The 16,534-nt window shown below is 31.3% G+C and overlaps 1 protein-coding gene and 1 non-coding gene across 2 annotated transcripts in view; both read right to left on the bottom strand.

The window, feature by feature from the left end:
* Window positions 1-15,025, bottom strand: part of LOC118197896 (glutamate receptor ionotropic, kainate 2-like) — a 533,731-nt gene extending 518,706 nt beyond the window's left edge. The window contains exon 1 of the mRNA XM_085809703.1: window positions 14,914-15,025. Coding sequence (XP_085665829.1) covers window positions 14,914-15,025 — 112 coding nt within the window. The remainder of the gene's footprint in view (window positions 1-14,913) is intronic.
* TRNAS-GCU (transfer RNA serine (anticodon GCU)) lies at window positions 6,676-6,749 on the bottom strand. The gene has a single exon. It is a non-coding gene; the product is annotated as a tRNA-Ser (tRNA).
* Window positions 15,026-16,534: the final 1,509 nt, after the last annotated feature.

Below are 16,534 nucleotides of genomic sequence, written 5' to 3'. Positions count from 1 at the left end.
AACGCATAATTTTTATTCAAATATATATTTGTCCCATACATATTTGACTCTGTTTCAGTGATATAAGAGTTATCCATACTGATTACCCACAGTTAGTTAGTTTGCATAATTTAGCAGTAAACATTCCATATTTTTCTAGAATGTAAAGAGCAAAATCTAGCATTTATTTGCATTAATTTCACTAGAAGGAAATTTTAATATACTTCATAGACATTAGTTTCATCTTCATGTGAAACAAATATTTTCTTTCCATTATTATTCTTTGAAATAATAATTTTTGGTTTGGGGGAAAAGAAGTATCATGAGTCGACGGAACATATTGGAATCTGGTTTATTTAAATTAGCATTAAATAATGGTTAATTTTTCCGCTTAAATTGTCATTAAAAACTTTCACTAGATGTCCTTCTAAAATCCAAATAGAGTAGATAAATATTACTTTAGAAAGCAAAAAAAAAAAAAAAAAAAAAAAATCCTTATAAAAGAATAAGTTATTTAAAAAATTCACTGCAGTTTCTGTACTACATTCTACGAAAATGTTAACATATTATTCTTAAAGTATTAAGTATTCTTAAAGTAATTGCTTCTAGTACCTTAAAACAGACCTCCGTTTACAAAACTGTCCTTCATAATCTTGTCAGTGTTAACACATTTATATACTATATCCTATACATATTTAGATACTGTAAGTTCATATTTATATACTATACATTATTGCTACATTCTACGAAAATATTAACACATTTATTTATCATCGAATCCTTCTTTCAAATTCTATTATAATTTCGATTTCTCTTTATATATTTCTATTAAGCAAACGATTCTATCAAACCACTTTTCAGTCTGAAATTTTGTGACAAAATTTGCTAGAAATATTTTATTATATATATATACGCATTTCCCTAGAGTCATCAACGAAGCTTTTCCCATCTGATGCCAAATTTCCAGTGGGACGCTCTCCAAGATCCTGTCAACGACGAGAGTAGAATTTCAACCTTTACATAAACAAGAAACTCGAGTCAAAAAACCCATCTCCGCAGTTCGATCTGATGTTGTTTACATGCAAAACAGGAAAGTGATATACTATTTGCCTAAAGCAGCAGTTCTCTCTGCATGTTCTATCTTGTATTGGAAAGGTGGGTAAAAATAACATTATCTACTGTTTCACCAAATTCAGCAAAAGGTTATTGTTACACAAAGTATTCTCAGAATGATTACATTTATACTTAAAGGATTGGCTCTTAAAATGATATATTTTATAAAAAGCTTAATAATCATTTCTTATTCGTATCTGTATTGCAAAGGAAGCAAAAGATATTTAAATATATATTGAACTTGGTTAATTACTAATTATAGTAAAGCAGTAAAGCTTCCTTTTCTTCACTCATTATGTTTAAACTCTGACCTGGTCACTTCACTGAAGTCCACGCCCACCAGTGGCCGAGGATAAAAACGCTGGTCATTGGTAGTTCCGTCCGAGGTTTGAATCCCAGCAACGGGCTTAGTGCATGGACGTTTTCGGAGATTTCCATAAATGTAACATGTATACTAACCATTTTCCATTAGCAAGTCCTCCATGAAGGTATCCCTCCTTTTAGGCCCACCAATGGCCAAGCGGTATAGTCGATGAACTCTGTAGCTCGGTTCGAGGTTCGAATCTCGCGAGCATATTGGCTGCATGTTCATTTTGAGTTATTTTCTCCATATGTAACGTATAAACGAGCCAGTTTCCCTTGGATAGTCCTCCACAAATTATTCCCTCCCTTTAGGTAAATATCCTTGAGGCTTTTGCCGTAATCACATAAATAAACAGACCCTCCCTTAAGGTTGATAGCCCTCGAGGTCTTTGCCATGACTAAATAAACCAAATCATTAAAGACCACAAACCTTCACTGTTCCACAAAATTTCTAATCCTTTATTTTTGCAACCAATGGTCAGAGATATATACTCCCATTCTCAAAATTGTTTTGAATGAGGCAAGAACTCATATTTCCGCATTGTTAAATTTAAAAAAAAAAAAATCATATGTCACGCAGGCGGTAGAGTGGATAGGGGATTATGCGATTCTGAAGGGCTTAGGTACAAATTCCGGAGAAGGTATGGATGTTTGTGAATGTATAGGCATGGGGCACTTTAAATATTCCTGGAATGGCGGCACTCTAAATACATGGCGAGCCGAAAGTCCTCTCGTGTGGTTTGGTGTTAGGAAAGAATGGTGTGAGACCCTTGGACCATCCCCGGAGGGCTCTGCGTCAAAATTGGAGTAGAAGTTCAATGTCTTTGCGCTCTGGCAACCACAAGACAATAACATCAATTTTACATAAAATATGAAACATAACGTTTTATAGGTCTTATATTTAAGACAAATTGTAGCTTGTAAAAGTCGAACTTCCTCACAACAAAACTTAAATATTTAATTTCAAAATGTGCGATTATTTTGAGGAAATTTTCAGTTTGTTTTAAGGAGTTAATAAAGAAATTAGAGTACTTCTAGGCTAATTTTCTACTCTTTAAATAGCATTCAGTGATATTCTTTAGTGGTTTATTACTACGCTAGTAATTTATATTTATGTTACAATTATCATGCGGAAGGAAATTTCAAGCAAATAATTTATAAGGTTTCAAAAGTTTGAAATACGTCGTTAATATCTTCATGCGATTTTATTACTTCAGAATACCAAACTAAAAATCATACAAAAGTTCATTGGTATAGTTTTTATTTTATTTACTTATTATTATTATTATTATTTTGTTAAAATGGTAAGATTTTAAGATATGAGAATACTGAAGCCTGCCACTGGTGTCTAAATCAAAAGTTCTCTAAATACGATCTCGATCGACTGTATTTATTAATACTGTTCATGAAGTAACGCATAGATATGCTCATAACGTAAGATCTTAACATCAGAGGCCTTTTTATACTGAGTTTTTAGAGTCATTAGGTTATTTTGAAGCAGAAGAGATGAAAAATATGCAATGCCCTATAGGCGGGACTCGAAAACTAGACCTCTCGAATAGGCATCGAGTATGCATCTACTATGATGGCATACGGAAAGGAGGGAGAAAATACCTTAGATACTCCCATTTTAAAGGTCGACTGGGGATAAAAGGACTAGGATGCCAAATCCTGGTGGTGATGAATTAACGTCCACCATCTGTTAGTTCGTGCGCCATTTTTAGATTTTTTTTTTTTTTTTTTCTGAAATCAAAGAGGTTAGGAAAGTGCAATGCCCTCGCCAGGACTCAAACCTGAGCCTCTCGAATACGGGCCGAGTGCGCTACCGTTACACCACGAAAGCATGCTAAAAATTCGCAGAAAACTCGCAGAAAATACCATATAAATTAAGAAGAAATTCAAATATTTTATCCCTCTGAACATGATGCTCAAATTTAAAAGAGCGATTAAGGCCTCTGCTGGTGCGTTACATGTTATTATAAGAAATATACAATATGAAGTTAATGATTTCTATTGCTTTTAATTTGCAGACTGATTGGCAAATTAAAAATGCGGTATATATGTTTTGTTATGCGAAATATACAATATGAAATATACAATATGAAATAAATTATTTTGTTGCTTTTAATTTGCTTGCTGATAGACAAATTAAATAATGTGAAGTATAATATTATGCGAAATATAAATGTGACGTACATGATTTTCATTATTTTTAATTTGCAGGCTCATAGACACACTTAAAATATATCAATATGAGTAATATAATAAGGTTATTTTATACGCAGTTGCGCTGGTATAATATTTGAACTACATATTCGAGGTACTGCTACTTATGTAGAACACAATAAAGTTTTTAATTCAATGAAGCGAATTATACCTATGCATTTTAATTTTGCTTCAGGTAATTGTCTAACGAAAAAGAAAGTTCATACTCAAATATTTAAGATCGAAATTGTCCATTGTGATACATTTTCAAAGCATTCCATTGTTATGATATGAGTATATCAAATAAAGAATTAATTCAACGCTAAATGTGTAGGTACAATGTACACAGACAGTAACTAGAGTCTCATCCTGAGGCTATCGTGTTATAAAATATATCAGTTTCTATTTAATTCAGAGACAATGTTTAATGCAAATTAAATTCAATAAGCTAGACATATATTTTGTTATATGCTGAATAACGCTGGAAATGATTTTACGAATTTAAACTTACTCAAAATCTGATTTGTAAGTTCTGGTCAGTACGGCTTTACTGAGATAAGCAAAGAAGAGCTTATATTATAACCGTCATCTGAACATTATTATTATCAATTAATAAAGAATTCGTTCGTTGAATCGCTTCCGAATTTTTGGAGTATTACGTTACTCTACATTTTATAGCTCTCACAAAAATATCGCCTCTCATCTTACAAAATATTGGCACTGAGAGAAATATAATGTACTGTTTAATCCGTCTTCAATTTGACCACGCGCTGTAATAATTCTTTGAGAGTTGCCAATCTGTAAAAGATAAAAAGTTCTTTCGAATTAATTAGTCTTAGCAAGTGTTCTTGAAAGGATGTAAGAGTATTTCTAAGCATAAGATAGTATTGCATTTTCACATATCTAATTAATGTAAATTAAAATATACCCAGCTTATTACATTTACGAAGCCTATAGGAAGAGTTATTTATTTGACGTTAGAAATGTCCTTAGAGGGTCTTCTCAAAGGTTTTGGATCGCTACGCTATGTTACTTTACGTGTTATGATAATTGGGCAAGAGCTTTGGGCATCATACGGATGACAGTACGACTTTGCTCAGTTCATCCTTCAATTTTGAAAGAGAGCACTCCGGGGTAACGGATCAGTGGGTTTGCATTACCTCTACCCCAACCATCAACCTCTGGAGAGATCCTTCATCTCATCTCAATATTTAGAATACCCCCATGCCATACAGATACTATACATTAATAAACACCCCTGCTTTCTCCAGGATTTGAAATCGGGACTTCGGGACGGCATTCAGCGTGCTGACTGCCGTCCCGAAGTCCCGAGTCAGCGCTGGTTGGGCGGCTAAATATATCTGAATAATTTAAATCAATGCACATTGTTGTTATAAAAGCTTCTAACTTCATAAATTACTTATCTCATAAGTCTGTTGCCTTTTTAATGTGTGGATTATACTTGATGTCTCCCCTCCCCAAAAAAATGATTGAAAGATTTACCTTTTCATACTAAATTTCTGCAGCTAGTAATCCCTTAAAATAGTCAAGTATATCGCAAAGGTGTTTCAACGGGAACCTAATTGCAATATACATCAACGTAACATTGCATAGACTTTATTAGATAATAACCATGATTGGTTGCTAAGGTATAGTTACATTCAGTATTGTCATGTTCCTTTTCATATGTCCTAAAGGTTGAATATTTAATCTTTGAAACGCAGCTTAATAAAATACTGCGTTTCTGACTAATTCGTCGAGATGTTGCTTTTGAAATGTAACTACATTTCACGTTTTCAAATATTTTATTAACTCAAATCCTCGGAAAAAATACCAGACAATTCTGCATTTTCTGTATTTAAACTTAAATTTGTTCCTATAGGAAAGCTGTTTTTGTTATGAATATTTTTACCTGATTATATTTGTTTGCGGAATTTTTGAATTTCAGTGCATAGGTATATTTATTTAATAAGTTGTAAATTTCAGCACTTACTTCTGAAAATTCACTAATGCTGTTAGCGGCATACAATGCAACAATTTGTTATTTATATCAATTAATTTTGATGTAAATTCAAATGCTTATATTTGAATATATATTATGTATAATTATTTCTTACATGTGTGCAGTCTTATGTGTTGGAAAACATAGAGTTAATGAAATTTCAACTGTTAATTTAGACAAACAACTTCAGCCAGTTATAAGTATTCGTATATCGCGGAATGGCTGTTGTAATAAACGTACACAAAAGTAAATTCATTCTCTTTTTATGAATGCTGTACTCTCTCTTTCAGAAATAAACGTGATATCTAAGAAATAATGCAAAAGAAGTAAACTTACATAAATTTATTCTGCTTTTATGAATATTGAACCTTTGCATTCATAAATAAATTAACGATGATATTACAAAGCTAATTAACGAAGTAAACTTACATAAATTCGTTCTGCTTTGGGGAATATTGAACTCTCACATTCAGAAACAAATTAACAATGATATTACGGAAACGATGTAATAGAAGTAAGCTTACATAAATATCCTCTGTTTTTATGAATATTGTAATCTTGCATTCAGAAATACATTGAAATATTTATAATTATGTAATAGAAGCAAACTTACATAACTTCGCTCTGCTTTATGAATATTGTGCTCTCGCATTCAGAAATAAATTAACAGTGATATCGCAGAAATAATGGAATAGACACAATAACACACCGAAAAAATACTAATTCAGAAGTCAAACAACAAAAATCAGCGTAATATTTTCAATTTTTTTTAACAGGACTAGTTTCGATGGTTTTACCGAACCACCATCCTCAGCTGCAAAACCGCAAATGAACAAGATAGGAAACAATGATTAGATAAGATAAGAAAGCCTGGACAAGAATAAGCAAGTGGCGCCACTTGCTTATTCTTGTCCCTTTAAAAAGTAATTGAATAAATTAGCTTACTACTCAGAAGTAAACTTGTAGAGACATTAATTATTTTTTGGAAGCAGGCAAGATGAAAAATGAACAATCGCCTTCGCCGGGAATCGAACCGCGGACCTCTGGAATAGCAGCCCAGCATGCAGAACCACTACACCACGAAGGCACGCTAGAAAGGCGGGAGAAATACCTTATAATCTTACATAAATTACTTCTGTATTGGGGAATACTGTGCTCCCGCATCCATACATAAACTAAGAGTGATATTAAAGAAATGATGTAATAGAAGTAAATTTCCTTAAATTAGTACTGCTTTGGGGAATATTGTGCTCTTTCATTCAGAAGTAAATTAACAGTTATATTACAGAATTACATAATAGAAGCAAACTTAAATAAATTCGCTCTGCTTTTATAAATGTTTAACTCTCATATTCAGAAATAAATCAGCAGTGAAATTACAAAATTGTGTGATAAAATTAAACTTACATAAATTTGTTCTGCTTTGGTTAATTTTGTACTTCGCATTGAGAAATAAATTAACACTGATATTATAGAATTATGTAAAAGAAGCAAACTTATATAAACTCGTTCTGCTTTTATAAATATTGTTCTCTCACATTAAGAAATAAATCAACAGTGATATTACAGAACTACGTGATAAAAGTAAGCTTACATAAAATAGTTCTGCTTTGGAGAATATTGTCATCTGGTATTCAGAAACAAATTTACAGTGATATTACAGAATTATGTAATAGCAGCATGAATTACATAAGTTCATTGTGCTTTTCTGTATATTATACTCTCACATTCAGAAACAAATTTATAATGATATCATAGAAAAATGTAACAGAAATAAACTTACATAGATTTTTTTTTTGGTTTTTTAAATATTTGTTCTCTGAAATCCAGAAATAAACTAACAAGTCAACAGCATATTTAAATCTAATAATTTTATACGTGTGAACTTTTCACATACAAAAAATTCAAGACTTCGGTAATTAACTTCACTCAAGTCAGTCAATAAAACGTTATATCATCCGGCTCTATTTTCTAAAAAGCTAAAATCATTAGAAATATTAGAGAATATTATATAATAATAATCATTGCTAAATATTACTGTCAAGAAACGAAATTAAAATACGAATAGTTAATTTCATTAGACTACAAATCAAGTTAATGTTTTAAAAAAGCATTCATAAGTCTAAGATTAAGAGATTTAATAGTATTGTTTATAAAAATGAATGTTTACTCCACTGACCTAGCAGGAAAATAAAATGGAGCTTAAATATTTATGAATATCCTTTTCTTTTCCGTACAAATTTTCTGTGTCATACGAATAAGGAGATAAATTAAACACTTCCTTTTCCTCAGTAATGATTCCCCAGTAATGATTCAAATGTCATAGAAACCGAACTTTTAAATAAATGGTAATTTGTCACTCCCAGGTTACGAAGCTGTTCTGTTTAACTAATTGCTGAATATAATTGGAAAAGTTTTGAAAGCAGAGAAATAAAACTTATCTTACATCACTACCAAAGACGGGAAAAGCGCACTGTTGTTAGAATTTGAACATTCTAAAATGTATCAAAATGTAGCTTTCAACTTTTTTAACATGAACAGATAAATTGCGTTTTAGCGCGTATTAGAGAATATCATATGCCATTAAACTGAAAAGATTTTTTTAATTTCAATTTATGCTAATTTAGGTGACGTAATAGAGAACTTCTTACACATTCTAAACGAAATACATATGCTAATGAAAAGTATTGAATATTGGCTTGAAAAGTGATCGTTTACAAAGTATACAGTAGCTATGCTTTCAGCATGAAAATAAAATGAGTTAATAAACTAGTTACGCGTTTATAAATATATATAAAGGCATTATTCCATTAGTCATCAAGTTTGATATTGCTACACTATCTTGAAATTGTACAATTGTTTAATCAAAACGAAAATGTTTTATAAATTAAATTTAGAACAAAATCTGAAATTTTGTTGCAGATATGGCGAAAGTAACGCAAAAATGAGTAACAATACGGTCATCAGACGTGCTGGTTAAATACGTAGAATATTGCATTTTGGAGATTATGCTCTAATTCCAAAAATGTACTGAATTTTAAAACTAAACTCCCCCACAGTACATGAATAATTTTCCCCATAGAAAACATTACATCTTTCAATGCATTGTAGAGTCATTATGTTATTTCGAGCTGGAGAGATGAAAAATGAGCAACGCCTTCGCCGGGAATCGAACCACGGACGTCTGGAATAGGCGCTCAGCGAGCAGACCACCGCACCACAAAGGCACGCTAAGAAGGCGGGAGAAATACCTTATATACTCCCCCTTTTAAAGGGTGACTGGGGTCTTTAGGGGACCCTGTCGCCAAATTCTGGGTGTGGAGAATCATCATCCGCCACCCTTTTAGTTTGGGTGCCACTGTAGAGACATTAAGTTTTTTGGAAGCAAAAGAGATGAAAAATGAGCAACGCCCTCGCCGGGAATCAAACCACTGACATCTGGAATACGCGACAAGCGTGCAGACCACTACACTACGAAGGCATGTTAAGGAGGCGGGAGAAGTACCTTATAATAGAGTAGTTGAGAGCAAAAGTAGTTTAATATTATTTTCTAATGAGCCTCACAATTTCTTGAACTAAATTCTTAACTTAAAAATAGTGTCATTCAAACAATTTTAATTATAGCTGAATATATATTAAGACAAGTTAATTTAATGCTGTTTAACAAAACGGTATTGCAATTAAAAGGTGATTGAAAATTAATACGGGATCAAGATAGAACCAAATTCATTTTCTACTTTTTTTTATCTAGATTTAAAAGACTTCTGCCACGTTAAATAAATCCGGGAGTCTGAAACTGAATTTTAAATGCAAATAATAATATTTGAACATAATATTTACATAACAAATAGCAATAGTTATGTATGATGTTTACATAGCAAATAATAATATATAAAATTTTAAGATTTAAACTGACAAGTTTTGAACAGAAATTTTAATGACAAATGAAATGTACAGAAAATTTTTCCTGCTCATTAATATATAAAATCATTGGTGATATTACTTTTACTTAAACAAAAAATAATGTTTTATATTTTATTTTTCAGGTTTCATTCTGAAATCAGATGCTAAGGATGATCATCAAAATATAGAAAAATATGAGAATTAGGTAGTTTTTCGATGCAAGGACATATTTCTCAAAGAAAAGTTATTTAGAAATGGCTTCGCGATATCTCGAAATCTAATCAGATTATGTTTGTTCAATAAACGCTGATTTAATTCTTTATTAAATTATCAACAAAAGATAGAACATAATTATTCATTAATAATTATAATAGGTCAATCATTAATATTTTATCCTATATATTTAATGAAATTGTTAAATATCATTTGAATATATGTTTGATGAATTTGAATTTATTTTTGATTATTTATTCACCATTAGTTAAAAAGATTTATTTAAATGAACACCGATAGCAACTTCATCATAAATATAAAAATCCTTGTTTATTCTCATTACAACAAACACAGATTCTGCAGTATTTTCGTCACCATCTTAACCTAGTTTCGATCCGATGACTGGAAGAATGACAATGTTATGTTTTGAAATCAAAAGTATTAAAACTTAAATGATGAAACTTTGTTACGTAAGAAAGAATTGTTCAGATTTGTGCCTTTAAATTTTTTATGGAAAAGAATGCGAAATGCTTTTTTAAGCTTTCCAAGTGATAATATTTCCTTCAAACTAACCTATTTGAAAAGTTTCATCTTCATCCTTTGGTCATGAATGTGACATAACACAAAAATGCGACAAAAATGACTGGGTGGATCTTTACTTATATGGTATATATCTGAATGAAATTTGCTGTAAATCTGAGGAAGGTACCAAAACACTTGAAATGTTGTTCTTATGCATATGGAGGTGAAACATTTAAAATAGTAGGCTGCAATATTTGATTGGTGGAATTTACTTAAAGCCAGTTATTCTTTAACAGTGGGCAAAGCTTGTTCTAGATTATTTATTGCGATTACACTGTGCTGATAGATACGTTAACATACTCATAAGAACCGACTGAAGATTGACTCTCAAGTAAAAACCATTTAGGGGGAGTTATGAAGAAAAAGCCAAATTAATGGATAATGCCTGGATGCATATTTCTAATGTGTGATTTGCTACATAGGTTGATATAAAAGTGAATCGACAATCTTCAGATTAAATTAGATAATAAATAGATCTAGTGATGTACAGCCACATGAGCAAGGAAATTACACGGAGGTTCTCTTCAGATCAGGAAAATTGAAAATTCCATAGCTAAAACCGATGTCGCAAAACAACATGATTCATGTTCTTAAGGTGCATTCAAATGCTCTGAAAAGTCTAATTAAATGTGTAGGACTCAAATTTTGAAATGAAAGCAAAATGTAATTCCTACGGAAATCCGTAGTTATAAATTATTTATATTGTGTTTACAAGTACATATTATCTGAATTTGTAAATATAGGAATGCAATACTATTTCTACATATTATCTGTACTTGTAAATGTTTTCCAAGTATATATCATCTGTGCTCAGGAACACTGAGACGTAGAAACGCAGAAATACGGATTGGGTAAATACTTGATAGGTTAGAAACTAGAACCAAATTGAAGGGGAAGAATTCACATTGCGTAGAATGCTAAAATGTTGAATTCGCAATAACTAAGAAATTTGGCAGTCGAGGCGTCCCTTTTTATTTAAACTGACATTTGTGGTCACAATTCACTTGGCATTCTGATCGTATCCATTTCCAGAACATTTATATTTTTTGATATTAACGGGCAATAGAAAGAGAGCACAGCAAAAATGCTTTTAATGGAAACAAAGGTAGACGCTAAGTATGTATTTATCCTGTGTGGAAACTCACCAATAAAAGATTCTGGTTTATGTTAGAAAAGTTTCAGTTCCCGAAATTCCTAGTTTAGATTACGAATGAGCTACGTCATTTGCAAAATGGATTAATCTAGAAATGACACAGTCCAGAAAAATTATTATTATTTTTAGAATGGAGAGAGGAAATAACCAAATTAAAAATAAAAATGAATAAGAAGCTATTTATGAATTAAATTATAAAGCTGAATTACATATTTTTATCTTATATATATATTAATTATATAACTTTGAGTCAGAAAAATATAACAATAAAGCATGATACTTGGCTTTTTCACTAGCATTGATACTGAAAAATGTTGTTTTTAAACGTATTAAACTTGATCAAATGTTGCTTAATTTTAAAATTGCCCTCTAACCGTACAGCTTCACGGCCTAGAATATTTTTGTGGTCTTTAACAAATATATGCACTTTCATTTTGAAATATGTCACCGAAATTAAGGAAATTCATTATAAGTATATAAATGCAAGTATAATATGTGAAGAATATTTCGCGTCTAAAATCAAAAAAATATTTCTTTCTCATGGCAGTTTTGGAAATTTTTTTTTTTTAATGATACCCTTTGTTGGTCAGATAGTTAAGCCTAATATTTTAATGCTAAGTGTTTTCGCGTATAAATATCTGATTTTATTTTTTGCTAATTTGTGTCTGTCAAATAGTTTTTGACGCTTATTTAGGTCTACTTTTATGTATTGGTTTTAAAAATAGCTGTGGCATAAATATTAAAAATTGCCATTATTTTCTTCCAAGTATATGTTAAATCTAAAATATCAGTTTAGTGTTTGCATATTTAGAAGAAATAGTTCTAGACAATGAAACATTTTAAAGAGCAAAAAGTTATATTTTCGACTGTGTGAAATCCTGAATTTTTTTAATATAAATCTGCGGAAAAGCTTGTTGAATACAGTTTAAAAATAGAGCTAAACTCGCACAAAAATGTTGAATTTGAGTCTTGTTTTACAATTATTGAAATTCTAATGCTGTATTTGTTCGAATTAATATTGACTTATACTAAGTAAAACGGATTACATGTGAGGAATTATTTTCTCTTCAGTATTTTAGTCCCGACGATCGGCGTATTATTTATTAAAATGTAAGAAAGCTTGTTAAAAGAAAAGGTTTAGTAATTTTGTAGATCATTTCACACTCTAACTTGTATTATGAAAAAAAAAATTAAAAACATTTATATTCATTTTTATTTAACAAATTTAGAAGTTTTTGTGAAATTTTTATTATTTCCTTTATCACAGGGTTGAAGTTTTAAGAAAAGGTTTTACAAAACGATGAGTTGCTGAAAAAATATCAGATAATTTGAATATGCAAATAAAAATGACTCTAATAGGGATTAAAATACAAACAAAATAACTGTTATAATTAAAAAAAAGTGAAATAAGTTTCAAAGTGTAATTAAGAGAATTCTACTCAAAATTTAATATTTTTAACTGAATTCTGTAAATAAAAACCCCCTAAATTAGATGACTTAGGAAAATTAGAACGATTATTACTTACTTTTAACCTTATTATTATACTTGTAGAAAATATGCATTCAAATTACAATTTAGTTTCAAAAACATTCTATAAAATTACATTTCTTTGAAGAAAAGTATTTAAGTAATGCAGTGAAAAGATGTACGTTAGCAAAAGTTGCTTTTCCCAATATTTCGACATTAAATACAATAAAAATTTTAATAAATCAGCTTTTTATTTACATACTCGCCAAACCGAAATAAATGTTAAAATAAACTGCAATTTCAACTTCGTTAGATATAGGTATAAAAATATATGTATGTTTGAAAAATAGATTTCAAGAATATATTAAGTAGCCACACGGATAAAAATTTATTTATCTATTTACTTTACTAATTGTTTCAATTTCCAGTTACCTTATGATCAGAACAAAAATTAAGGGATACGTTCCACTATATTAAAACTGAATTTTAGTAAAATGTCCTCTTAATTCCCTCCTCCCGACTACCCTTAATTTCTGGTCAAATTTCTAAACCTCTTATAAGTACTGTCTACACAGATCTTTTTGCTTGGGAAGTAACCCGATTCAGCAGCATTGAATTTTAGTCAACCAAACGTAATTTAAATAAATACAGGACATTAAGATGTAATACATATATATATATATGTATATGTATATGTAATACATATATATATATATGTATATGTATTATAATATATAAAACTATCCAAAAAAGAAACAAAATGTATAACGTATATGTTACATAATATACATATATTCATAACGAATATAATAACATAATACACAAAAAGGCTTAATTCTTAAATATTTAGTCTTATTTACTATCACATACTTCTGAAATTTCGAATTTCGTTTATTATCCGTTGTAGATCTACAGAACATTAGATAAGTATAAAATAAAAATATATTTCCTTCAGAAAACACATTCTTTATCTATAAAATGAATTAATGCTTAAGAAAATGTAAATTTGAAAGTTATACTCAGAAATATAAGGTATAAAATTGAAATAAACTTAAATCCTGATTTCAGAATATTCTGAAGAATAAATCTGCAAGAAACGTTCTGGGGACGCTTTAGACATTATTTCAATGACTCAAATGAGTCTTTGGATACAGCTAATTGAAAAATGTAAACTAGCTATATTATATTTGATTATAAATAATTTCTCAAAACTCTTTAATAATAACAATTTAATCTAAAAATATCTCTAGTAGAAACTCTATGAAATTCTGGGAATTTGAGGCATCAAATATAAAACATACACATTTTCTTCAGTTAATCAAATCATAGACCATATGTTATTAAAATCAAACTTTCCTCAGCCTGAAATATTTAAAATAAGCACTTCAAATTCACTTATGTTCTGAAAACATTAATACAAATATGCGTTTTGAAACATTATATTGAAAATAAAAATATGAGTTTTGGATGAAAATTTTTCGAAGCTAAGACGCGTTTGTGATTTATTTTAAATAGTATAGAAATTAAACCTATATAAGTAATATTAAAAAAGCAATTAAAGTTAAAGAAAAAAGCATATGGAATCTAACGGAATCGCCAGTTGACATAAAATCAATAAAATATTTTGCCTCTTTTCCTGCTGGTTAAAGAGTTCTTAATCCGGGCGGAAAGTTTCCAGGTCCAGAGTTGCACTTCAACTTTCCCCTGTGCATTCTCTGCGAAAAACTTCATCATACAAAAGTAAATCGATATATCCCGGCTTATTACTTTTTATCAAGCGAACTTTTTAAATCCTGCCTGACCTTCGAAACACCTGGAATCCTCAGTCAGGACCACAAGAATCCCAAGAAACTTTCTCCTATGCGTTGCTATGTTCAACAGGTAACATAAGTTCACCTTGTGAAATACAGGAAGGGTGTTGGACATACTTACCAACTCGAAGAGTATCCGGTCTTGGGGAGACGGTTGTGAACACAGAGAGCAGCAGGATCATCCGGCTGAATCCGGGGCCCATGGCCAGAATCACTAACCGGCGTCGGTACATTGACGGCGGAACGTACTATCTCTCGTCTGCTCCTGCCACTCGAAAAAGCCTCCGCGAGATGCGTGAGTGGGAGCTAGCAGCGCCCCCTTCTCATAGTTTTCTAGTGGGTTTCAGCGAAAACGACGCCTTAGGCGAAAGCGAAACCCGTTAATTCATGATTGACTAGAATTCCTGCTTGTGATTGCAAGAGAAGAAATGAGTTGTATCCATTTGAAAGACTTAAAATGTTTGCTTTTGCATCTCTCGACTGGATATTTAAAACTTTTTGAGAAAGCAATTTTCAGGCTACGCTCAATTGATTTGTCGCCACTCTCTAATGTGGGCAAAAATATCGCTGAAAGTCGAAAAGGTATTTTTATCACTTAGAATTTTTATTCTCATGTTCATAAACATATCTTAGCTCAACATCTTTATTCTTGAAAAAATTCACTCTTCCATCTTTTTAAACATATGGAAAAGATGATGTCTTTCATATGAAAAAGGAGAAGAGCTTAAAGTTGGTTATTCTGTGACGCTAGGTTAGTTATTTGAATGTTATTCCTTTTGCATGCAGATAGCACGTAAATGATATCTGCTTAAAGAGAGAAGCCTTTGTAGAGAACTATCTAGGGAAACAGGCTCTACTCAAATTACACACAGAAAAAATACCGAACACCAACTATGCCGCAGTTCACGTGGTTTTGAACCCATATCAAAGTACCAGTAACCAGTCTTAACCATTCTACCATGACTGGACCCGAATCTATGGGACAAAAGTTGAAATAGGCAAAATATTTCTACTATCGACTATATCATAGAAATCTGGGTCTGTCTACCTAAGTCAAGAAGTGCTTTTCTGAAAGATGTGCTGTTGGAAATGAGTTCGTGCTCATAGTTATAGAGACATAAGGTTATTTCGAAGCAGGAGGCATGAAAAATAGGCAATTCTCTCTTCGGGACTCGAACCACGGACCTCTCGAATACGCGCCGAGTGTGCGGAACACTATACTACGAAGTCATGCTAAGGAAGCGAGAGAAATACCTTATATATACCCATTTAAAGGGCGATTGGGGATTAGGGGACCCAAACGCCAAATCCTGGTAGTGGAGAACCATCATCCACCAACTTTTGTTGTTCGGGCGTCACTGCAGAGACATTAGGTGTTTTTTAAAACAGGAGAAGAGACATGAGCACTTCGCCGGAACTCGAACCAACTACCTATCGAATACGCCCCGGGTGTGTGACCACTACACCACGAAGGCATGCTAAGAAGGCGGGAGAAATACCTTATATAGTAAACACGATAAAATATTTTTTTCATGTTTACCATGCAGCTAATCCATCCATCGAGATTCGAACCTGGATCTCATCACCGATTAAATGATCTTTTTCGCTCGGTAGTTGATGAGGAAAAGAGGAAATAATATGATTTTGAAGACAGAATAGTTTTGCTAATTGCTCCCCAAAACCCTTATTTTCAGTTCATCATTTCCGATTTTAGAAGCACGTTTCCCAAATATATCATAACA

Source organism: Stegodyphus dumicola, chromosome 2 (genome assembly GCF_044657685.1).
Source record: "Stegodyphus dumicola isolate Sdum_Otavi_A_Nest chromosome 2, ASM4465768v1".
Lineage (NCBI taxonomy): Eukaryota > Metazoa > Arthropoda > Arachnida > Araneae > Eresidae > Stegodyphus > Stegodyphus dumicola.
This window is presented reverse-complemented; position numbering and strand designations above follow the sequence as displayed.